Source organism: Rhincodon typus, chromosome 34, assembly GCF_021869965.1.
Source record: "Rhincodon typus isolate 14 chromosome 34, sRhiTyp1.1, whole genome shotgun sequence".
Taxonomy (NCBI): domain Eukaryota; kingdom Metazoa; phylum Chordata; class Chondrichthyes; order Orectolobiformes; family Rhincodontidae; genus Rhincodon; species Rhincodon typus.
This window is the reverse complement of record NC_063365.1, coordinates 12,852,661-12,878,532: the sequence shown is the minus strand read 5'-3', so window position 1 is coordinate 12,878,532 and position 25,872 is coordinate 12,852,661. Positions and strand designations below refer to the sequence as shown.

Here is a 25,872-nt window from a genome sequence, read left to right as displayed (position 1 = left end):
TTTTGGGAAAATTGAATCTGGATTTGTGATTCAATGTGTAGATGTCTTTCGATTGGGAGGGACATTCTATGTTAAGTAATTCTGTAATTATGATCGCTAAGACATCAGGAAGCTTACCAACTCTGAGGTGGCTGCACCCTAGGATTGGAGAAATTCAGGAATTTGTGAACTTTGTAGAAGTGTGAGGAGGCAATTTGAGACATGAACCTACAGACCTATATAAAATAGTTAACAGTTGGATTAAGCTAAATTCTGACTCTAACTTTAAACTGATTTTTATGAGTGCCACATAAACTTACAGCTGAGGCAAATCCAGTACTGAAGTCAAGGACCATTAATTAAAATTGGTATATTTGAAATGATGAACAAAGTAGATGACTGGATGTGAAAATCCTGGAATCGTTCAAGGAAAGTAAGATGGCACAGTGAGGGAGAACAAGAGAATACTGTGTTTTGATTGGATAACAACAATGTTATTTATTGTGATTACACTGTATTTTAAATATTGACATTGAATATTAATTTTGTCATGTCTTTTCTGATTCACACCATTTTGAAAAATTCAACATGTAGTGCTTTTAATATGCCAGGACAGCTGTTGAGAGAACACTGGATCATCCGCATGTCTTCCTTTCTCTCCTTTTCAAAATAAGGTTAAACAACCCAAGTGTTGTAACAGCATCTGAAGTTCCAGAAGAAATGCAGGATATTGCATTTAATGATGTCCCTCTTCTTGTGATGGAATACTGTACAGGAGGTGACTTGCGTAAGGTAAAGGTTTATGCTGATATTTGAGGAAGTGCCATGTTGAACTTGGAAGATGGTATATTTACTGCTAATGCTACATAACTGTATTGAACACACAGAATGTTGCCAGGTGGGATTGTCACATATGTCAAAAGAAAAATGACCTTTGTGTTTATCTTGTCTGTTGCTACGAAAAGAGATGTGCTGTCAAACCTTTTCTGTACTCATTATAAGAAAATTGCAAGAATACCAAATTTACAACAGAACACCAATTTATACTGCATATTAGGAGTGTTTGTTTGGTTGGCGTGTGGACTCTGGTCAAGGAGAATGCACCAGGGAACTGTTATCCCAAGCATTTGTTCATTTGGGAAAACTGAGTTTTTAAAATTTGTACTCTGTTCTGCATTACAGTATTTTATTTGAGGATCCCTAAAGACAGTTTTTATTTTGTATTTAGGTTATTTTATTTTTTGCATCTGCAAGTTTGTATTTTCCATTTTATCTGAATTTTTTTTAGGTTATTTTTAAAAATTTTTATTGTCTTACAATTTAAAATCAATTTTAAAAATATTATTACGGGATAAATGTGCAACAGATTTTGTTTCTTTATAATGCCTTTTCCTATTAGTTACTTGCTGTTTGTGTGTTTTGTTTCAAGGTGTTAAATAAGCCTGAAAATTGCTGTGGACTTAAAGAGAGTCAAGTGCTTAGTATCTTACAGGATGTCGGTATGTAAATTTTAACACGTTTGCTATTGTTAACATTCTTGACAGTAACATGCATCATGCATTTTTTTGTCACATTTCTTGGCATGCTTTCTCTCCCTGAGCTTGCAAATAAATCTAATATTAAATAAACCTATTGTTAATAAAATTGTGTGTTATATTAAAGTTCCTTTTTATATTTAGCAAACGTTTGTACACAATGAAGGATTTAAAAAAAAATTAATTTAAATATTTTAATAAATTGTACCTATACGTAAACAGTTGCTTGGCAGTACAGAACTTAAAATATTGCTGAAAAGAGAGAATGTTCATCAGGACAAATGCAAGAATATCAAATGTCAACAAACCAAGTAATTTATGCTATAGGGAGAAAAGGATTGTCGTTATCAGGCAATATGTCTCTCTTTTTCAGCAGTATCCTATATCAGTCTTTGTTATATTGTAGCACGTTGATTAACCTGTGCACTGTGATGTATACATAGTCAGCTTATACTTCTGGATGTTGCACTCTGTTAAGGAATTCTCTCTTTGAATTTATTTCTTTAATTAAGTAATGTAAAGAGACAAGACTATTGGGTTTTTTTTTTGAAGAAACACAAGTATTTAAAGACTGTTCAATATGGGCTTATCTGTCAGGAGGTTTTGAGAGATATCTCAAAAACCAAATCAGACTGATGATGACGCTTCTACAGTTTGGTTAATAACTAGTTGATCCAAGTTAGTGCTATTTATTGCCTCATGCCTCGTTTACTGATCTGCTGAGGATGTTTGTAGATTCAAGTATGGATGTTGTTTGCAGTATTAAATTTGAATGATCTTGAAAGTTACCACATAGCCTGCAATTACACAACACCTGTTGTTAGTCACTAATAGCCCCCATTTGAGTCACCGGACTCAAAACGTTAACTCTGTTTTTTTCCTTCACAGATGCTGCCAGACCTGCTGAGCTTTTCCAGCAACTTTATTTTTGTTCTAATCTTTTTTTGGGTTTTGTTTTCTAACTCATTTTATTTTTGTAAAACTTCTAATTTCTCAATTTTGTATAACTTCTGTATTAATTTTATAAATATCCTTGCCTTTTATTTCTCTGGTAATCCTTTTTGGTACTTTTCCATTCTTTCATAACTTCTGATGTATGTTCTCATTTCTTTTTAATGTTGCATGTCTTTGCTCAGTCTGTTCTCTCCTCCTTTTTCAGTGTTTTAATCAAACATCATTTACTGACTTCTGTCGTACATTGTTCTCCTTTACACCGAATTTTATGTAGTGTTTTTATTCAGTTCTTCAAAGCTGTTTCCTTAACTTCCAATGACTAATAATAGGTGCCTTCAAAATGCAAACTTTCATTTCATATTTGGAATGACTCTGCTTTTGTTAATCATTTGCATCTGCTATAAATCAGGTTCTGGAATCCAGTATTTACATGAAAATAGAATTATCCATAGAGATCTGAAACCTGAGAACATTGTATTGCAAGAAACCAATGGCAAGGTAAGAGCATTTTGAAAAAAATTACAATGTCACAGTTTGAGATTTATCACTTCATAGCTTTGTAAAATTTAGAAATTAATCGTAGACATTCAATCCTTCAAACCTCCAACATTTAGTAAGATTCTGGCTGGTTTGTTCTGAATTCCACCTTTCCATCTACCCCGAATATGTTAGGTTCCAGTCAGTTATTGTACCTCTGCTCAAACAAAAAAAATCAGTGAGCTATCTCCGCCATCTTCTGAGGAAGACAAATCACACAGCCTCTTAGAAAGGGAAAAGAAGTGTTTCCTTAATCTCTCTTTCCTAAATTTTTAAGATCGCATTCTCTAGTTCTAGACTTATCAACAAGACGAAACCTCCTTTCTATGTCCATCTTGTCAAGACCATTCTGGACCTTATACAGGTCAATCAAATTACCCCTCACTCTTCTAAACTCCAGTGGAAATTAGTTCAACCTGTCCAATTTTTCCTCCCAAGACCACCCATTTACTCCAGATACCAATCTAGTGATGCTGTTCTGAACTACCTCCAAAGCATTTGCATCTTGCCATAAATAAAGAGACAAAAACTGCACATAGTATTCACAATGTGGTCTCATAAATGCCCTGCATAACTAAATCATAAGATCCTTACTTATATAATGAAAGCGAAGTGCTAGAGAAACTCAGTATGTTTGACAACATTTGTGAAGAGAGAAAAAGAGTTAAAGTTTGAAGTCAAATATTACTTCTGTTTGGCATTGGAAACAATGAATGGAATCTTACCAGGCTCTGAGTGGCGTGGGCTATGGTAAAATGAGTCGTAGAATTGGGTGAGGTGTTCAGCAAGGCCAATCTTGAATTCGAGGTAATTTAGTCACTTCTTGTTTGCTTTTCTTAATTGACATGGCAAGATTCTTGTTAATCAGCAAAATGTTTCTAATTGACATTTTTCAATACTTGTTAACAGCTGAACTCATCACAGATTGTGATCTTGCCAAACTCCCCATACAAACTAGCCATCAGGAAAACTTGACCTGGAAACTGAGTGCGTTCTTGTTCAATTCACCACTTGCTCCAAAAGACCTCCAACATGCCCACAAACTGCAGAGTAGGCCATGATGCAGCAGCGTCATCTGCACGTACCTTTGGATGTTGGCACTCTACTTTGGGGGAGTTATTGCCACCATCCTGGCACCTCCAATGTACTGGCAGTGCACTGCAAGAGCAGACTAGCCTAACAGAGCATCTGGCAACCAGCAGGGTATAGCTGGTACAGGTACCACATGGGAAGGAACTCGCTACATGGCTTGGACCGGGGTGTCTTATCAGGGCTGCACCCTTGCTGTCTGTGTTCATTCACCTAGTGCCTATCGTCGTGCCTTCAGCTTGCATTACTTGCCTTGACCTGCAGCGCTTTGTGCTCAGTCACACAATCAGACGGGTGGCAGTGCAATGCAGCAGTCCTCAGTCAAGGGTGTGTGCATCTTTCTTTACATCAGTATGGAATATCAGTCCACTGCCTGTACCATCTCGCCTCGGCATTAGCGCCAAATATATGGTACTTGCAGCAAGCAGTGAAACATGTCTGTAAGTCTTGAAGGAGTAGTCTGCCTTGCACAGCAGCAAACCTGAAAATCGACATTGGCACGCTAATCATCATATGCAGACTTTTGAGACAGCATTGCCAAATAATGCTGCAGACCACTACAACGTGTCAATAGGTAAAACAGATACAAGATAACAACCACGTGAACAGTGAAACACAAGGGTTTCTGAAATGTTATAGTCATGGAACTAACATTATGAAAACCAAACTTTCAACATGACTTTGGAGGGGAAAAGAAATCTGTGTACATTGTATGCTAAACAAAATCTATTTGCATCACAGCATATGCTGCACAAACTATCACAAAATCATCATAGAATCCCTACAGTGTGGAAACAGGCCCTTTGGTCCAACAAGTCCACATTGAACCTCAGAACATCCCGCCCAGACCTATCCCCCTATACACCCACCTAATGTACACATCCCTGAACGCTATGGGCAATTTAGCATGGCCAATCCACCTGGTTTGCACACCTTTGGACTATGGTGGGAAACTGGGACACCCGGAGGAAACCCATGCAGACACTGGGAGAATGTGCAAACTCCACACAGACAGTTGCCCGAGGGTGGAATCAAACCCAGGTCCCTGGAACGTGAGGCAGCAGTGCTAAACACTGTGCCACCGTACCGTCCCTATCTCATTGAGTTTCCCAGCTATCGCCAATAAATGTGATTTGGAGTTATCACCTGGCCTCTATTCTGCTGCATCACACAGAGGTTCCCTGCTCGCAGATAATGAGTGGGCGGGACCCCTTCCATGCTGGAGTCCATTGGCCCGGAGGTTTTGTCGGGCAAACCTAGGGAGCATTTGTGTTTTGATAGGCCAGACAGGTCAAGTGTTGTCTTGCTGGAGGCAAGTTGACTCTCTTTGGCTGAACTTTCAAGACTCGGAGGGGGACAGGCAGATTTAGCCACCTTGGCAATCTCCTATGTGGAGACTGGAAAGGGACTTGCGTGTGGCTGCTCCTCCTGCTGGGTGCTTCATTGCACTGACCTGCCTCTTTGTAAGGAGGACCACAGCCAGGCACCCTGACCCCCCTCTAGCCCTGAGGACTAATGCTTGAGGCAATGGACTGCAAATGTTGTCCATGTTCCATGGCCACTGCGGATGACTAGGCCTGTCCGCTATGGCAGCTGAAAACTTGTCCGTGATTGTTGGAATGACTGCATGGCGAGTCTGGACGATAATGAGTAGTGCGTCACTCTACTGGCTGTGATGCTCCAAATTCTCTGCTATGAGGAGTGGTGCCTCCTGTATGCTGCCTCCTGCGCATTTGGATGCAGTCACTCCTCGCTGGGTTCACAGTGTCATTTCCTGCCAGCAGATTAGCAGATGCCTGGTCTTTGACATTGCTCCAACTGAAAGTGGCCCAAGGCATCTGTGGAGCTGTTGGTGTACACAAGTTACTGTGCACCCTTGAATAGCCCACTGAGATGTCCTCATCTGTGTTACTGGGTTGGGTCCAGGAAGCAATGAGGCTCATCACTCCAATACTTCCCACATTGTCATCTGGGGAGATCGAGGAGTGTCTCATCTGCAGGAGAGGGGCTGGCCCTAGGGTGGGTGAGTGTGCCTGTAAGGCAGAAGAGGCAGAGGGCTTTGCAGCCACTGGTTGGTTTTTAGTGGTGTTAATGGCTAACATATGGTTAACGTTATGTTTTACATACTCATGCCAGGACATGGATGTCTTTGCGTTCCTGCAGAAGTGGTCCATGTCCTCTGCTGCTAGGGCAAATAATCTTTACGTGGAGGGCATAGGGATGTGGATATCCAGTGCTCCACCACCTGTCCTGTGTCATTTTGCCCTGTTATGCGATGCCTTGTCCTGAAATGACAAAGGTGCAGAATCAGTAAGACACAAATGGATGGCACAGCTGTTAGCACTGGTGCATATGTGATAAACATGTTGAAGTGTTCTGAGAGAATGAGGAAACAGCGTGCAGGGCATGCGAGTTTAGTGATGTGCAAGAAAGCAGCAATGAGATCAACTGAGGGAAGGTGTTGCAAGCAACAAATGACTTTCAAAACAACTGCTTTGCTGGGAGGTGGGTGCAGTGGCACAGCTAAGTGTGAGGTAGCAGGGAGGGGAGAAGATTATTGATCTTCCTGCACTGCTATCTAGTCTTCCTGATTTTGAGCTTGATACTAGCCTGAGTGGCGATCTCTGACCATGTTGGAATAGCATGTGCTGTGGCCGCCTCTGTCGAACTCCTCTTCGCTGCCGTGTTCACAAGGACCCTCGGGTCCCTCTCAGAAGTAAGGTGCTAGCCCCCTCTTCTGCATCCGCTCCTCAATCCCTCCACAACTGAGCAGCCCAACGTCCAGCTGGCAGAGCTCCTGCAGATGCGCAACAGGCTTTGGAAGATGGTGTGGCCACAAGGAATGTTGGTCTTGGGGAAGATTTTGTTGTGCAGCTAGTTGCTGTAGGAACAGTGCATCGTAAGACGGGCAGGAAATCGGACATAATTTTGCCATGAGGGCTCATTGGCAATTAATGCACCAAGCCTGGTAAGATGGCAAGAAACCCCAAGGTTGAGAATCGCTCCACAGAACTCAACACGACTCCCATTTTGCCAAAAAAATCATAAGATTCAATCAATTTATTGTTTGTCTCTCCTCAGATCTGCTGAGATTTTCCAGCACTTTGTTTTTATTTCAGATCTCCAGCATTCATTCTAGTTTGCTTTAAATTTATTACTTTTATGTTCACTTCCTCTCATAATAAAGGATAGCTTTCTACTAGAGACAGTAGGAACTGTCGATGCTGGAGTCTGAGATAACAAGGTGTGGAGTTGGATGAACACAGCAGGCCAGGCAGCATCAGAGGAGCAGGAAAGCTGACATTTTGGGTCTGGATCCTTCTATTAGCTGCCTTAATCACCTGTTGAACCTGCTTACTAATGTGTTGTGACTCCTGCATGAGAACACTTGGATCCCTCTGTTCATCAGAACTGATCTCCCTTGAAATAATACTCCACCTGCTTCGTTCTTCCTGCAAGCGAGCAATTATGCTTGTTGAAAACAAGTTTTCCTATGGTATAGTCCATCATACCAGATTTTTGCGCTCCCAATTTGACAAACTATGTTGGTCTGCATCCATGTGATGTCATCTTTACAGCATTTTACCATGTCTTAATTTCTGACTTCAACAGGCCCCCTTTGTCTACAGTGCGGGTGACTCCTTTTAAAGAATTCCAATAAATTTGTTAAACATTATTTCCTTTTCACAAAACTATGTTGACTGTGTTCCCAATCACTTAACTTCCTTAATAATCAATTTGAATACCTTTCCCATGTCAGGGTTGCGTATGAGGAGCAGACCAAGTGAAGATGAGGCTGCAATCAGATCAGTCATGATCTCATTGAATGATGAAGCAGGTTTGAAGGACCAAATGGCTTACTCCTGCTCCCAAGTCCTATGTTCCAGCCTTTCTTTCCCTTTGAACTAATTGTATGTAATTTCCATTCTCAAATACTGACCTCCACCTTGCAAATCTGCCATAACTTGTGCTGTTCTTGAAAATTGTTTACTTCTCAAATACCGAAAACCATTTGCTTCCTCTCAAGTCTTTGAGCAACTCCCAATTGTATGAACACTTCTCTCAAATCCATGTTATCACCTCATCAGCTTTCTGTCTCTAGTCAAAGTTACACGGTGTTCTATCCCTTCTGCTGCACCCATTATCACAGTTAATTATACCATCGTCCTCCAGTGCCCCTGTTCCGTTATCCAGCAGAGTGGCACTGGCCTTGCTCTTGCTCGACAATTATTGTCATAGAATCTCCTGCGGTGGCCTCTCAATTAGTTGCGATCAGTTTTCTGAGCTGCAGGAATATATGAAATTTATTCTCCATTTCTAGTTCACTCCATGATGAAGCATGACCCCTGTAGCTTAGAGCATGTTGCTTCCAATGAAGTCTGCCCCGTGGTATTCAGTATTGCTGATCATTGAAAAGATGCTGCTGCTTAGCATTTTCCCTCATTGTGATATCATTTCATACACAAATTACATGTGTCAGCTGCATGGGGCCAGTTTATGTTTATTATAAACAAGTATTAAGAAATGCTGATTTTATTTGTTCACGTGAATTTACAGCATTCTGTTTCACTGAATACATATATAAACAGATTCAGTTGAACCTGTTTGGTATCCCCATAAATGATTAGACATGAATTGGCCAGAGTTGCTCAGTTTCAAATTAGTCAGAAAAATCCTCACTGCCTGCCTTTTTTTATTTCAAAATTGAAGCTAATTGGTTGTATTTTATGTACATGAATACCACAGCAAGGGAAATCAAAGTTAAAGCAATTGGATAAAATAATAAGCCTGGAAGATTAAACTGAGTCTGATGATGATAGCAGAGCAGTTATGGGCAAAATGTTACATTTGAATAGACACTACCTCCAAGTGGAACAATTTCATACTACAAAGTGTTTCAGGATTGAAAGTGGAACCATTTTAAGGGTGTATACAGAAGAACGAGCTGAAGATGGTAGATATTGCAAGCACGTTCCATTTACTTGTGTCATCAGATTGACTGGGATAGCGTTAAGTCACTTGATGACATCTCCATTAGAAGCAAGAAATTAGGTTGGCATAGTGGCAACTACTTCTAAAACAGTGTATGTGTTTGTAGACATATCAGCCCTCTACTTTTTGTATTATACTGTAACAAAGATATTGCAATAGGATAAAGTGAAATTGGTTAATAATTATTCAGTCATTTTCATGATTTAGCACTATTAGAGTCATCCTGCTATAGCTTGGAAAAAACCCTTTTGTCCAACTTGTCCATGTCAACCAGTTACCTTAATATAATCCCATTTAGAATCATATAAATCCCTTCAGCGTGGAAGCAAGCCATTCAGCTCATTGAATCCACATTGAGCCTTGAAAGGGTATCCCACCCAGACCCACCCCTGTAACATCCCAATTTGCCAGCCTTTAGCCTATTTTCTTTTAAAACCCTTCCTATTGATGTACCCATCCAAATGCCTTTTAAATGTTGTACTTGTACCAGCCTCCTCTGGCATCTCATTCCATACATGTACCACCCTCTGCGTAAAAAGACTGCCCTTTTGGTCCCTCCTATATCTTTCCCCTCTCACCTTAAACCTATGTCCGCTCGTTTTGGACTCCCCTACCCGAGGAAAAAGACCTTAGCTGTTCACAGTATCCATGCCCCTCATGATCTTATAAACCTTTATAAGGTCATCCCTCAATCTCCCACACTCCAGGAAAAATAGCCCCAGTCTACTGAGTCTCTCCCTATAGCTCAAGACCTCCAACCCTGGCAAAATCCTTGTAAACCTTTTCTACACTCTTTTTCAATTTTCACAACATCTTTCCTATAGCAAGGAGTCTAGAATTTAATGCAGTATTCCGAAAGTGGCTGAACCAATGTCCTGTACAGCCACAGCCCGTGACATCCCAACCCTCATACTAATGCACTGAGCAATAAAGGCAAGTGTGCCAAATGCCTTTTTTCACTGCCCTGTATACTGCGACTCCACTTTCAAGGAACTATGCATCTGCACCCCTAGATCTCTTTGTTCAACAACACTCCCCGGACCCTACCGTTAACTGTGTAAGTCCTGCCCTGGTTTGCCTTACCAAAATGCAATACTTCACATTTATCTAAATTAAATGTCGTGTGTCATTTTTCGGCCCATCTGATCAAGATCCCATTGTATTCTGAGAACTTTCTTCACTGACAACCACACCATCAATATTGTCATCTGCAAACTTTCAAACCATTCCTCCTGTATGACATCCAAATCGTTTATATAAATAACAAAAGCAGTGGACCCAGCACTGATCCTTGCATCATACTGCTGGTCACAGGCCTCCAGTTGGAAAAGCAACTCTCCACTACCACCTTCCATCTCATACTTTCAAGCCAATTTTGTATCCAAATGGCTGGCTGTCCCTGGAGTCCACATGATCTAACCATGCGGAACCTCGTTGAATACCTTGCTGAAGTCCATGTACACACTGTCCACCATTCACCCTTCATCAATCCTTTATGTCATTTCTTCAAAAAACTCAATCAAGATAGTGAAACATTATTTTCCTGCACAAAGCTATGTTGACAATCTCTAATCAGTCCTTGGCTTTCCAAATATGTGTAAATCCTGTCCCTCAGAATCCCCTCCAACAACTTACCCACCACTGACGTCGGGCTCACAGGTCCATAATTCCCTGGCTTTTTCTTACAACCTTTCTTAAATAATGGCATGACATTAGCCTACCTCCAGTATTCCAGCACCTCACCTGTGGCTATCGATGATACAAATATATCAGCAAGGGGCCCAGCAATCGCTTTCCATGCTTCCCACAAAGGTTTAAGATGGGGGAGGCAATCACTAGACTGTTAATCCAGAGACTCAGATACTGTTCTAGGGACCCAGGTTTGAGTCCTGCCATGGCAGATGGTGGAATTTGAATTCACTAAATATCTGGAATTAAGAATCTAATGATGACCGTGAATCTATTGTCAGTTGTCGGAAAAACCCATCTGGTTCACTAACGTCCTTTAGGGAAGGAAGCTGTCATCTTTACCTGGTCTGGCCCACGGCAATGTGGTTGACTCTTAACTGCCCTCTGGGCAATTAGGGATAGGCAATAAGTGCTGCCTAGCCAGCGATGCCGTCATTCCATGAATTAAAAGAAGAGAAAAAACCTGATCAAGTCCCAGGGATGTATCCACCTGTATGCATTTTAAGATGTCCAGCAGCATCACCTCTGTAATATGGACACTTTTCAAGATATCATTATTTACTTCTGCAAGTTCTCCACCTTCCATATCTTTCTCCATAGTAAATACTGACATGAAATACTCATTTAGTATCTCGCCCATCTCCTGTGGTTCCACACTATTGTTGAGAAGCAGCAAGTTCATGAAAAACGTGAATGAGATGGCTGGTTGCATAATTCCTCAGCTTTTGCTGAAAGGACATCCTGAATTATTTATTGGCAAAGGGAGTGAATAAATCTTGCTGTGTTCTTTACAGTTGATACACAAAATAATTGACTTGGGCTATGCAAAGGACCTGGACCAAGGAAGCCTTTGCACCTCTTTTGTCGGCACACTGCAATACCTGGTAAGTTTCAAAGTTTTGTATTTTAGAAGTGTACATTTTATTGTCATCAGTTGTTCCCATTAGTTGTTCATTCAAGGATCAGGGCATACTAATTTAAGATTTTGGGCAATAGATGAAAAGGAGATATGGGGAAGAACATTTTACACAGCAAGTGATAATGAGCTAGAACTCGCTGATCATGAGGGTAATAAAAGTGGAGATGATCTGCTTTCTCAAAAGTAAATTTGATGGCACTTTATGAAAATAAATTGGCAGAGCTGTGGGGGATAGAGCAGAAAATGGAACTGATGAGATTGATCTGCTGAACATTGTCATCAACTTGATTGTCCAAATTGTGTTCCTTGTCGTAATAACTCTGTAATAATGATGGAGTAATCGATGCACCATAAGACCGTCCAGCTTTTTAAACATAAATTAGCCTTTTTTCATATTCAGGGAATTTGGGATTTATTGCCCATCCCGAGTTTACCTTAAGAAGGTGGTGGTGAGATGCCTTCTTGAATGCTACTGTCCATTTGATATATGTATATCCACAGTGCTGTTAGTGAAGTATTTCAAGGTGACAATGAAGGAATCATCATATATTTCCAAATCGGAATGGTGAGTGGCTTGTTGGGAAATTTGCAGCTTGTCATGTTCTCATGTATTTGCTGCCCTAGTCCTTCCAGGTGGTGGTGTAATTGGGTTTAGGTGCTGTCTTAGGAATCTTAATGAATTTCTGCAGTGCATCTTGGAAGTGTTACACACTGCTTCTATTGTGCATCAGTGATGAAAAGAGTAAACATTTGTGGATATGGTATGAATCAAGCGGATTGCTTTGTCCTGGGGGTCAAGCTTTGAGTGCTGTTGAGATGATGCTTAAGTTGGCAAATGCAGAATATTCCATCACACTTGTGCCTTGTGCACAGTGCACAGGCTTTGGGAAATTAGTGGGTTTAGTTACTCATTGCAGCATTCTTGGTCTATGACGTGTTTTTTTTAGCCATGTTATTCATGGCAAGCCCAGTTTAATTTCTGCTAAATGGTAGTCCCCAGGATTTTGGTAAAGATCATGCTTCAAGCATTGATAATAAAAATGTTATGTCTGCTAATATTTCCTATTAACTTTTCACTTTACAAGTTTCTTTATTCCTGCTTGACTACACAACTCACCAATGTAAATTTTGATTACATCCTCCCTTTGGAGGACGTGCTGCAGCACCATCATAGGCAGGAGGCCATGTAAACATGATATGTTCACACAGGCATTTAAGATATTTAAGGCATTTATCTTTTTAAAAAAAAAATGTAAATAGGGAAATAAATAGATACATGGGTGGAATGTCTGACATAGAACATAGAACATAGAACATAGAACAGTACAGCACAGCACAGGCCCTTCGGCCTACGATGTTGTGCCGAACTTTTACCTTAATCCTGAGGTCTATCTAACCTCCACCCCTACCTTATTCTATCATCCATATGCCTATCTAATAGCCGCTTAAATGCCCCTGATGAGGCCAACTCCACTTCCCTCCTCCGGCAATGCATTCCACGCCCCTACCACTCTCTGAGTAAAGAACCTACCTCTGACGTCTCCCCTATATCTACCTCCACTCACTTCAAAATTAATGCCCCCTTGTAATAGCTACCTCCACCCTAGGAAAAAGTCTCTGGCTGTCTACTCTATCTGTACCTCCTGATCATTTTGTACACCTCTATCAAGTCACCTCTCATCCTTCGTCGTTCTAAAGAGAAAAGCCCTAGCTCTCTCAACCTTTCCTTGTTAAGACCTTCCCTCCATTCCAGGCAACATCCTGGTAAATCTCCTCTGCACCTTTTCCGACACTTCCACATCTTCCCAGTAATGAGGCGACCAGAACTGGACACAATACTCCAGATGTGGCCGAACCAGGGTTTTGTATAGCTGGAGCATAACTTCACGGCTCTTGAACTCAATCCCTCTATTAATGAAAGCTAACACACCATACGCCTTCTTAACAACTCTATCCACCTGGGTGGCAGCTTTCAGGGAACTGTGGACATGAACCCCAAGATCCCTCTGCTCCTCCACACTGCCAAGAATCTTTCCGTTACCCCTGTATTCTGCTTTCAAGTTTGTCCTTCCAAAATGAATCACCTCAGACTTCTCAGAGTTGAACTCCATCTGCCACTTCTCAGCCCAGCCCTGCATCCTATCAATGTCCCTTTGTAACCTCGAACAGCCCTCCACACTATCCACAACTCAACCCACCTTCATATCGTCCGGCAACTTACTAATCCACCCTAAAATGGTCGTGACACAATATGATAAGTTTATTCTCCCGCAATATGTTGTTTTGCATTTAGTTGTGTTTAAACATAATTGAGAAATCTAATAATTTATTGAAATTTTGAATGACGTTTTGTGTTTACAGCTAACATAGCTAATCATTGAAAAAGGTAAAATCACTTTTGCGTTCTTCAGTTCTTAAATGAAATGATCCTAATGGACTTGGTACTTCAAAAGTAATTGATCTTGTTCTAGGCACCAGAACTATTTGAGTCACAGCCTTACACAGTCACTGTCGACTACTGGAGCTTTGGAACATTAGTGTTTGAGTGCATCTCTGGTTTTCGACCATTTTTACACAATATGCAACCTTTCCAATGGTAAGCATACCTACTTTACATTCTGTTATTAAATAATGGGTACAATTTGATTTTTTTTTGGAAGTGAATTTAATATCTGAGAGATCTGTAATGCTGGAAGAACTACAGACATGAGGAAGAGTGAAGCCATAAGAGGAGGAACTTCAGAACACAAAAATTACAATTTTAAGATTGCATCTTAGATCTTTTTTGGCTCCATATCTATCAGTGAAAAAACTGCTGGGTGAATAAGACTTGTGTGGCTTTGAATATAGTTTTAGATGAGTTCAAGCCCCAAAAGGTGGAAGATACCAGACCCAAAGTGTTCATGTTATGAAGATGGATCATTTCAGTTCTGTAGCAGGTATGGAAAGCTAATGAGAGATGCTCAAGTGTTAATTTGGTTGGTGATACATTTCAGGACATTGAAGATGAGGTACAATATATATTGCAAATGTTTGCAGGGATGGTGGGGTCAAGAGTCTTTCCTGGTTTGGTTTACTGTTCCTTGTCAGTCGAATCTGACTTGGAAATATATCACTGTTCTTTCATTGCTGCTGGGTCAAAATTCTGGAGCTCCCCAGTTAACTGTACTGTCAGTGTCCCAACACATCAATTGCAGTGGTTTGAGAACGCAGCTAACCACCACCTTCTCGAGGGTGGTTGAAAATTGGTAATGAGTTCTGGCCTTGCCAGTGATACTCACAGTTCCTGAACAAATAAACCAAATTTTAAATGATGAGCACTCTGCCTAGAAATCACATTTACTTTTTGAAAGTGAGAAATGTACAGTATTCACCTTCCATGTAAGGCTATGTTAAGTTGATAAGAACTACATAAAATATGCCACAAGACTGCTGCTGAAGCTCTTTAATGATGAAATAGTCATGTCACAGGCTGTTGGGTTTTCATATGACGCCCTCAAATCCTTTGTAAGGGAGAAAATAACGGTATGACTTCTTTTTTTCCTAGGCATGGCAAAGTTAAAATCAAAGGCCAAAATGATATTATGGCTGTTGAAGAGATGAATGGTGAAGTAAAGTACTCCCAAAACTTACCACAGCCCAATGGTCTTAGCAGGTGAGAATACTTTTTTCAGACTTAATATGTTTTGACTAAATACAAAACAATGGGATGATGGTGGGATTGTGATAATGTAGCTGGACAAGTAATCTGGGGATCCAGGCAAATGCTGTCAAGAACATGTATTCAAAATCCCATTATGACTGCTTCTGAAATTTCAATTCACTTCATATATCTGGAATTGAGGGTTTATGCGCATTAATAGTGACCGTGAAATTATCATTTACAGTTCGTGAAAATCCATCTAGTTCATTTAATTCCTTTTCTTTTTTAAGGAAGGAAATGTGCTATCCTTCTCTCAACTAGCCTACTCTGATTCCATATCTCCATCAATGTCTTAATTGTCCTGTGAGACAATTTAGCAAGCCACTCGGGAATGGACAACAAGTGCTGGTCTTGTCAGCAACTTCTATGTTCCATGAAAGAATGAAGAAAAATTGAAATTTTGACATGTTCTTTTTCTAAAACTTTATTGTAGGAAGATGAGAGAGCAGCCCTATGATCCTCTTGGAGGTGACATCACCTTTTACTTTGTGTTTACTAGAGTTGTTTTCTGAAACGCGTATCTTTTCATGAGCTAGCTGATTTAGAATGATGTGTTGATCTGCTGAATGAACTGTTTTGATTGAAAAAAGATCCCTAGTTTAGCTACTTTTTTGAGAGCTGATGTTCCGTAAACTGACACTAGACCTCCAAAGAATTCTTTGATGTAAGACTGTTGAGGTTCCTTTTACAAAAGAGGTTGAGCAGACATCAGAGCTAAGTACAGGTGTGGCTTCGCAACTTTTTAAAAAGAATAAACAAGACTATAATGATGCAACTAAGGTTGAATTTCAGAGATGTTAAGTAGTCAGCATTGGGCAACTTCATTTTGGATATATGTAAATGGTCTGGATTTTTAGTCTCAGCATAAGGAAGTGAAATTCACAGATGACAGCAAGCTGTAGAGGGGATTTTGAATGTGGATTTTGAACAGTCATGCTCTTGTGAAAAGAGTTCTACTGGTTATGTGTCTAAGCTGACCTGTGGAAAAAGGTGAGCATGAGGAAATGTAAAGCACACTGTGGAAATGTAGTTTGGATGGAACAGAAATTGACAGCAGGGAGATGAAAGAAAGAATCAATTGATTGAAATGTGGTCTAGCCAACTATTTTGCAGTTTTTTAGTTGATTTTTAAATCTCTAGTTTTTCTCTTGCTTCCCTTCTTTGGAATGTGACAACCTTACTGAGATAGAGTTCCTCCTGTAAGCACAATGCATTCCACTTTGCTCAAATTATCATTTTTTTTTCTCTGTCCAACTGGATGATGACTCTACAATCAGTACAGATGAGTTCAAATTTCTAATTATCCAACACAAGTTGAGATGGACTTTCAGCAAGAACAACATGAAAGTGATGAATGAAATTCTTTTTCAATTATTCTGTGCTGTTCAGAGATATTGTTTGTCTTGGTCAGAATGGTAGAGAAATGCTGCAGTAAATTCAAAGTCAGCACCAAACAAAATTGTTGTTTTGGTTTCTAAAATATACATTTGCTGGTCTCTGTGTCAAATGAAGACGTTGGTTGACTTGAATTGTATCTGTCTCTCATTTGGTAATATTATGTACAGTAAGCAAAAAGCTATACCATTTGCCTGGCACCTCTGTGCTTGTATAGCAACTCCTATTTACCTTTTTGAATACGCTTGTGCTAGTGATCAGCAGACTAACTCAGAACATCAATTATATTAGGTTATCCTGTTCTCATTTTTATATATTTATCCTGAGATATTTTGGATTGACAATATGAAACTGTACTTAAGGAATTTTGTATTAAATGTATTATGTAAATTGTTTATTCTTAAATTCTACCATAAGTTAAAAGATAATGCTCATTTCATGTGGGCATTGATGTAACCCAGTCAAACATATAAGTTTGTGGTTCTGATATCTTTTGACAGTAAATAATTTTCAGTTGTGTGTAGACTGACTTGTTATTACTTTATACAAGGAAACCAGTAAAACTTAAGTCAGGTTTGAACTTAAGGTTCCAGGAACAGACACTTGGTAAATTATTGTTTGCCCCCCATTTTAAAATTGATCTGCAAACTTTTGGGCAGCTTAGCCGAAAGAATTGTTAGTTTTTAAAGAATTTTTTCTTATTGTTTCATAACATTGAAACATGGGGCAGGAGAGTGAAAGAAGAGACAGCACTCAACAGATGAGATTAAGCTCGTTAATGCTGAGTTTTGCCAACTTTATTTCTTCTAATTGTTCTCTCATTAAGTATTGGTTTAATAGCTTTCAGAATCAGTTGAAATAAGTGTTACAGCACAGGATTGTTCACGCATTTGCTTATGTTGCAGAATAGACTGGTATCAGGAGTGATGTGCAGTCACATTTGAATCAGGGGTCTTCACTTTCAATTGGAGCTTGAGGAAGGAGAGTTCAAGCAACTGAACTAGAAGTCATCAAAATGAAAATGGTGGACTGTGGAATTACAGCCCCAACCCTCTCTTTCCAAACAAGGCATATATCAGTACTCTAGTATGTTTGCCTTTCCAAGTGCTAACATTGTTAACTCCTGGGCACTTCCTAAAACAACAAATTTCCTTGTTTATCAACTTAAACTTATACAAGAATCTAGCGTTAGATAAAATGCCAAAGAAATGGATCAGTAACTGATGTTATAGGTGTATTAATGCTGTTATATGTCAAATTTTTTCAAATTCTTTGTAGCAGACAGTATGTCAGTAACCAGATATCCTGGATCACAACTTTTATTTTATGGCATATTTGGTTGTCTGACAAGGTCGTTATTTAATTGGATAATTCCACTGAATGACACTGAAATAATTACATTTTGTAATTTGTATTTGCCAGTAAAGTGTTGAAAATGTTGCTGATTTTTGATAATTGCATGTTTTTGTGCTGTGTGCGGCAAGTTTAACTTTTGATTTCTAATGTTTTTACGTTCTTTTGTAGCCTCATGGTAAAACCACTGGAGACGTGGCTACAGTTAATGCTGGGTTGGGATCCAAAACTGCGAGGTGGCAAAATAGAACCACAGTCAAATCGACCAGAGTGTTTTTTACTTCTAGATCAAATTTTAAGTCAGAAGGTTAGTGGTAACATCATAATTATATTTTTATTAAGTATTTGGTGTGCAATAAGTATTGCTTTTAGTTTTAACTAAATAACATGAAACATCTCTACTGAAATGTTCAATTCTGACCATGTGACTATCTAGATTATAAATTCAAGGTTCAGATCAAAAGGAATTCCAATATACAGATGTGATTTAGAAGTGCTACACTTTTTGTAATGAATATGCTACAATTACATGAAATAGAAATCTGAATGTTGGGCAAAGTGATATTTTTGTTCAAATTTAAGTATTTTGTTCAAATTTGAGGCAAATGTTTGGGTTGAAAACTTTTCGATTGGAATGCAGGCTGCATATCAAGTCTGGTTCTTGTTAGAAATGGTAGTGTGGGATGTAAAGTATGAGGAATCCATAAGTCAGTACAATGTTTCTGTCTGGTGAATTGGACCTTTCAAAGTCTTGCATTCAATTTGTGCCAGCTTGTGTGATGCTGCAGTTTCAACTCTAGTACTTAAAGGAGCACTCTGAATATTACAGAAGTGAAAATGTTGAAATTGTATTGTTTGGTCAATAAATTAGCTATGCTTTTGGCAAAGAAATTTTAACAAATGAAATGATATTCGCCCCCATCACACACAGTTACAATCAAATGGTGTCAATCTTTTCTTCTGTAGGCTTTACCACAGTCTCGAGCCTTGATGATCTCTCTGCACTTGAGTGTATCTGGAGAGCTTTTGATTCCAGAGCTTGCCTAATACCCGCTGTGTCAGTGGACTGAAGTTTTGAGCAGTACATTTATTCCTGAACTTTGGCATTTCATTGCTTTTTCTCTCTTATGTGGATGTAGGACAAACCTTATTTTCAAAATCACAACAAACAAGATCATTCAACTCATTATGTTTGTTTTGACTGTGTGGATAATGTTTTATAGCTTTCATAGAGACAGGTTTCAAATTTAATCATGGTTTGCCTTTGAGTGCCCTCTAGTGATCAAATTCAATTTACCCATTTACAACTTGGGGGTTACCAGTGGCCAGAAACTGAAATGAACCAGCTATTTAAATTCCGTATCTACAAGAGTAGGATGGAAGTTGGGAATTCTACCATGATAACTCCTCTCCTAACTCCAGAAAGCCTGTCCACCATTTACAAAGCACAAATCGGGAGATTGGAAAACTCCCCACTTGCCTGGATTAATGCAGCTCCAACAACGTATGAGAAGCTTGACACAACTCGGGAGAAAGCAGCCCACTTGATTGGCACCATCTCCACAAATATTCACTACCTCCACCAATGACACTCTAGTAGAAGCAGTGTGTGTGTAATAGCTCTTGCACAACCCACGACATCTACCTCCTAGAAGGGCAAGGGTAGCACTTGCAAGTTTCCCTCTAAGCTCCGCACGTTCCTGATTTGAAACTCTATCACTGCTTCTTAACTTAGTGAGTTAAAATCCTGAAGCTACTTAAGAATAATATTGTGGAAGTAATTGCATAACATTGACTGCAGCGGTTCAAGATGCAGCTCACCACTGTCTTCAAGGACCATTTGGGGATGGACAGTTGATGTTGGCCTAGCCAGTGATGCCACATCTTCATTTTTGAAACGTGTGGTAATGTAGGGCAGAAGACAGAATTTTAAGCTTGTGTTCACAAGTATGCTGTTTTCCCAGTCTGATTTTAAGAGATTACAAGGTGCAGAGTATAGAAACTGATACTTGGGCTCCTAATGCTCATCAACCTTCCAGAATTTTTTGCATCTCAAATTATAATTCTTTTACTGGGTCTATTTGTTGTGGAAAGTTTTCAGTTGTAGGGCACTTGAGATCGATTAGCAATACAATTTTAGGTGAAAGGCAATACTGTATTTTTTTGTAAGATATATGTCTGGTCTGGTCCTTAGCTATCATCTCTATTTCACATGCAACAAAACTAAGCTTAATTGGACCTTTTTGTGATGAAAGACTAGAAAGGCATTGAACTACTTTTTAATTCTTTGCCCTTTGACTAGCTGTGATAGAATTGTGTCCAAACTTAGTATGAAATCTGCCAGGATTCTTGAGGAGCAATATCAATTAACAATTGGGACAGATGTTTCTTTTGCCTTCCAGTCAAGATCCATCCTTGCTTTATGCAAAGCTATAGTACCTACCATCAGTCCAATTTCAGATTGTTCTAAAAAGGTCAGCAGTTGCAGTGGGGTGAGTGGTATGTTTCTACGTGCTAATAATTACTGCAATCTTATTTATATTTTCTAGTTGTTGAGGAACAGGGGGCCATTAGTTTTTGCACCTCCTACTTGGATTTGAATGCATCCTGGATGAGTATGATGCATGTTTTATCCTTCAGTTGGCTGCAAGAGACCTAAATGGTGTTAGCTTAGACAGTGTAATTCCAGTTCGTAGTTTAGGTGAAGCCAGCACAATTATGTCTATTTGTTACAATCTATTTGTTACAATCCTGGTAAAGTGGACAAGTGGGTGAATTTCTACTAAGTGTAGAGCCATCATAATCAATCATTAAGGATCTGACAAGAAGTTTGAAAAGGTAAACTAAGATGGGCTAATTGTCATCTGCACAAAGCATTTATGTTTCAACTCTCAGCATGCAAAAATTATCTCAATCTCTTACAGTACGTACATATATTAAATATGACTTCAGCTCGAATCCACTCTTTTCTGATCAAACCTGATGAAAGCCTCCATTCCCTTCAACTGCGTATTGAAACTGAAACAGCAATATCTCCTGCAAATCAGGAGTTGCTTCTAGAAACTGGAATTTCGTTGGATCCTCGTAAACCAGCCAATCAGTGTGTACTGGATGTGGTATGTATTTTTTTTTTAATGCAGATTTATCAATAGATGCCTACCAGTTTGAATATGTTTGGATGGTATGGTCATAATTATTAACTTGGAAGCCAAAATATTTTACTGAAATAGAAGAAACATAGTTGAATAGAAACGAGTGAATAAATATGAAACTGTTTTTGATTGGAAGTTTGTTATCTGTAAAAATAGTATCCAACTATTGTTTTTGTAGCAAATATTTGATATGTGCTACCTCTTTTTGGGCCCACTTCCTATTAGTGCATGAATAAAAGTTTGAACAAAGAAACTCCAATCTTGTCTGGCCTGAAAAAGGGATAAAGTTACTTTTTCTTAACCTTTATTTGACTTTGCTAATTGAAGCACCCATTTTCCTGACTACATGTTGTCCAAATTAGCGAGTGCATGAAAAGGCATCTGAAGTAGCAAGAAAAAGAAAACATGTAAAATACTGAACAATGCTGAAGTTAGAATGTATTTTCAATGAAACTTAATTTTTGCCCTTAACCGATTTAATCTGTGATTTTTCTTTCCAACCAAAGGCAATGAATAAAAGTGGGGATAAGTTTTGCTGCCCTTGATTTTAAACACGGACTTCACTATGTGAAATTGCATTCTGAAATTGCTTTTTGATCATTTGTAACTTGATGAAAGATTGTGTTCGAGGTCCACGTTATTTGGCATTTTTGGAATGACTGGATGTATGTCAAGAACTGGTAGCATTATGGCAGCTTTGGAATTATGATGTGCTTGAATAAACTTAATAGATTTGCATGAAATTTTCTTTCGTAATGGTTGTGAATCTATTTAACACAAATGAATTAATATCTCAAGAAAAACACAACATAAGTTAGTGAACCTCTTAAAGAAATAAATCAATGCCTAATATTATTGTTTGAGTATTCAATTTTTCATGCTTTTAAACAAATTTATGAGTTCATAAAAATATTTTGTTTTAAAATATAGTTTTCTCATTTTTGCAGAGAGGCTGGGATAGCTACATGGTCTATCTATTTGATAAAAGTAGCACGATCTATGAAGGACCTTTTGTTGCCAGAAAATTACCAGAACATGTCAATTATGTTGGTAAGTGTGCTGCTGTTTGAAAATAATTTTAACAAGATTCTAATGTCTTCAGGTCCAATGATATAATCAAAATAGAATCTATTTTACACTTTACTGATGATTTGAGCTTAGTGGGCAATGTAATTTAGATGTATTTGAGAGTGAAAAAGAGGTACAGTAAAAGAGTCACAATGTATCAGTACCTCTAATGTTAATTATAATTATGTTAATTATAAATGTTAGAAATTTTCTGATTATTTTCAAGTAATTGTATATTCCACATAGCTTTAAGATGTTTTTGTTTCAATTCCATTTGTTTTAGGTATTTGTAATATTACCAATACCTTTCTATTCTTTTCCATTTCAATTCACTTTTGAGATAAATATCTATTCAGCTGTTATGCCGGTTACTACTACTTTGACAAAAAGATGCATAGTTTCCTGAAAAAAAAAAGTTGGAGTCTTTTTACGTTTTCAAGAACAGCACAATTTTTGGTTCTAAAATAGTTAAGGCATTTTAGCTGAAATAATCATTTTTTCTTTCTAGAAAAGGGAAGCTATTTTCCCTTTCTAGAAAAGGTAAGCTATATTTTTTAAAATGCATCTTACTTGTAAATCTATCTATCTTCAATACTGCAGAAGCAGTCTGAACTTTAAATGAAGAGTTAAATCCCAATTTATTAACAATTTAAATATCAATAATGCAGTAGCAACTGTAATGTGTGTGAATTCTATAGTTCTGAGAAATTGAGTAACTGTATAAGTTCAAAAGCAAAGGTTTTATCTAATGGGGAAACATTGGTGTAGAGGACCTTTTGGGTATTTGATAAACTAGTCTGCATACAGGTCCCTTTTTTTATGAGCAACGGACCCCAGAGTCTAAAAACCAGGCGGGAAAACACACCGACGCTTCATCAGAGGCTGCACTGAGGATGTTACCAAGTACGGTAACGAAACGTCTGCGGAACAACAAACCAGCTCGGCGAGCCAACCAACCTAAATCATATATTACTGATAAAAGACTTTTGGATTCGTTTTCATTTTCTGCCATCTCATCTCACTTCCCTCCCTTGCTTTTTTTTTGTGCTGGTTCTTCTCTGTTATCAAAACCTCACCCTTTTTCTGCTTCATCTTACTTTCTATGTCTTCTTCATTAAGTGAATGTTAGGTTTTTTTGTCTGATCTTTCTTCCTTTTAGAAAATGAGGTCAAACAGTCAAGAAAGAATGTAGAAAAGAACAATGGAGTAAAGCGCCCGAGTTATTTTAGACTTCGGTTACAATTTTCAATTTGGCTACAATCACAAACTAAAATGTGAACGGAGTGGGTGTGGAGGGGTGTAACATGCATGAACAAAGTTTTTAAACAAACTCTACCGGCTCCACCGTGAGAGTTCCAACTTGAGGTTGGCAGAATATTAAATATTATGGATAAACTAATTGTAGAATATTAACAAATGGAGAAGATTTGGATTGGAGAACATAAATTTAAGTATTGTTTAAAATTTGCTTTTCAGTTATTTTGAATTATCTTAATTCCAAGAGTATCAAATGTTTGGTATGATCTGGCAAGCGAATAAAAAAAAATTGAATTTCTAAAGGTATGTTCAAATGGTATGATGAATTGAGTTTCTGTGGGCCCAGTCTCATTTTTTTTTGACTTTTAAAGATGTTAAAATTTCAGATTTTTTGCTAAGAGACAAACATGGATTGTATTTTGCAAATAAACATTAAACCACCTGAATGAACGTTTCATTTTTTTAACCTGTGTTTTCGTCCTCTGTCGTCTTACATCAAATTAAAATTTAGAAGTGTTAATTTTTACTGCAATTCATGTTTTGATACTATGTCATTGCAGTGCGGGATGCTAAGATAATGTTGCCCAATGTGCAACTGAGGAAGGTATGGGGTGAAGCAGTGAATTATGTCTGTGGATTGAAGGAGGATTACAGCAGACTTTTCCAGGGACAAAGAGCTGCAATGTAAGTCAATATTGGAGGCAAGATTGAAGATAGTACATGAGAAAATCAACTTGCACGGGTCTGTGTTCTTATTTAGATTTGTATTCTGCTTACTATTTGCTCATTTGGAATCAAAAACTACTCCCATTTTTTTGCACTATTCATTTATTCCCCTTTGTATCTAAAGTTGTTCATTGAGGGCTAGAAATCCCATTTGCCTTGTCAACTTTCCAAATATTTGACAGCTGGTTCAAAACTTGCTCAAATTACCTCAGCTGACTCTTGCAATTAGTCTCTTTCTTTCTTGTTAAACTCACTGATCCATTGAGGAAAACTGGGCCTTCCCATATGCAAGACTTGCAAAGGAAGCCACAGCTATCCCTTCTGCCACTTTCATTTTGAGGACTGGGTTCCAGGACCGGCATTCAGAGATTGAAATAGGAATTCTGCAGCAGAAATTGAAGTATCTGTACAAATGGCCATGAGGCTGACAGTCTCAAGCTGCATTAATGGAATTAAAAATTTTAACTAAAAATTTTTGTGGCAACAACTCACTGATCATCTACTCTGCAAATTCTAAGCTATTGAATAGACGGAGGACCTATCTTGCAAGAGAAGCACTCAAGTCAAAATACAAGGTGAAAACTAGGGCAAATATCAAGTTTATGTTTAAAAATTGTTACAACTCATTCAGACCAAGTCAGCTTTTCTACTTCTGTATTCACAATACTGTGAAATTTAAAACTGTCAATGACATCCTGACCAGACTTTTGAATGACCAATCCCAGACTTTGTGAATAATTCATTAAGATACAAAACTGGTATCTGGAAAAGACTTAACAACTACACAATAACTATAGCAAAGAAAAATTAAAGAAGGTAATTTTATTAATGTCTATGCTTTAAACCCAAAACATTTGTTTTCAACCCCATTCAGACAAAAGACAGACAGACAAACACAGTTAAGGGATAACTAAAAGAAAATAACAAAACGAAGCATTGTTTCACAGGCATAGATGTAGACTCCTTGGTTGCTTTTCTGAAATATTGATCAGGGTCACCTTTTCAGTTCACACAGGTAATGGTCATAATGGTAAAAAGTTGCAGCATGCTGCTATGCAGAGGCACCTGGGTGTCCTTGTGCATGAATCATAGAAGGTAGGTTTGCCGGTACAACAAGTGATTAGGAAGGCAAATGGAATTTTGTCCTTCCTTGCTAAAGGGATTGAGATTAAAAGCAGAGAGGTAATGTTGCAGCTGTACAAGGTGCTGGTGAGGCCACACCTGGAGTACTGTGTGCAGTTTTGGTCTCCTTACTTGAGAACGGATGTACTGGCGCTGGAGGGGCTGCAAAGGAGGTTCACTAGGTTGATTCCGGAGTTGAGGGGGTTGGCTTATGAAGAGAGACTGAGTAGATTGGGATTATATTCATTGGAATTCAGAAGATTGAGGGGGGATCTTATAGAAACATATAAAATTATGAAGGGAATAGATAAGATAGAAGTAGAGAGGATGTTTCCACTGGCAGGTGAAGGTAGGACAAGAGGGCATAGCCTCAAGATTAGAGGGAGCAGATTTAGGACTGAA

The 25,872-nt window shown here is 38.6% G+C and overlaps 1 protein-coding gene across 1 annotated transcript in view; it reads left to right on the top strand.

Annotated features, from left to right (window-relative positions):
- Positions 1–654: 654 nt before the first annotated feature.
- Positions 655–25,872, top strand: part of chuk (component of inhibitor of nuclear factor kappa B kinase complex) — a 30,361-nt gene continuing 5,143 nt past the window's right edge. Inside the window, exons 1-10 of the mRNA XM_048616308.1 lie at positions 655–771; positions 1,409–1,478; positions 2,878–2,966; positions 11,570–11,659; positions 14,166–14,290; positions 15,242–15,349; positions 18,317–18,452; positions 21,070–21,261; positions 22,245–22,347; positions 24,183–24,306. Coding sequence (XP_048472265.1) covers positions 700–771; positions 1,409–1,478; positions 2,878–2,966; positions 11,570–11,659; positions 14,166–14,290; positions 15,242–15,349; positions 18,317–18,452; positions 21,070–21,261; positions 22,245–22,347; positions 24,183–24,306 — 1,109 coding nt within the window. The 5' untranslated portion in view covers positions 655–699. The remainder of the gene's footprint in view (positions 772–1,408; positions 1,479–2,877; positions 2,967–11,569; positions 11,660–14,165; positions 14,291–15,241; positions 15,350–18,316; positions 18,453–21,069; positions 21,262–22,244; positions 22,348–24,182; positions 24,307–25,872) is intronic.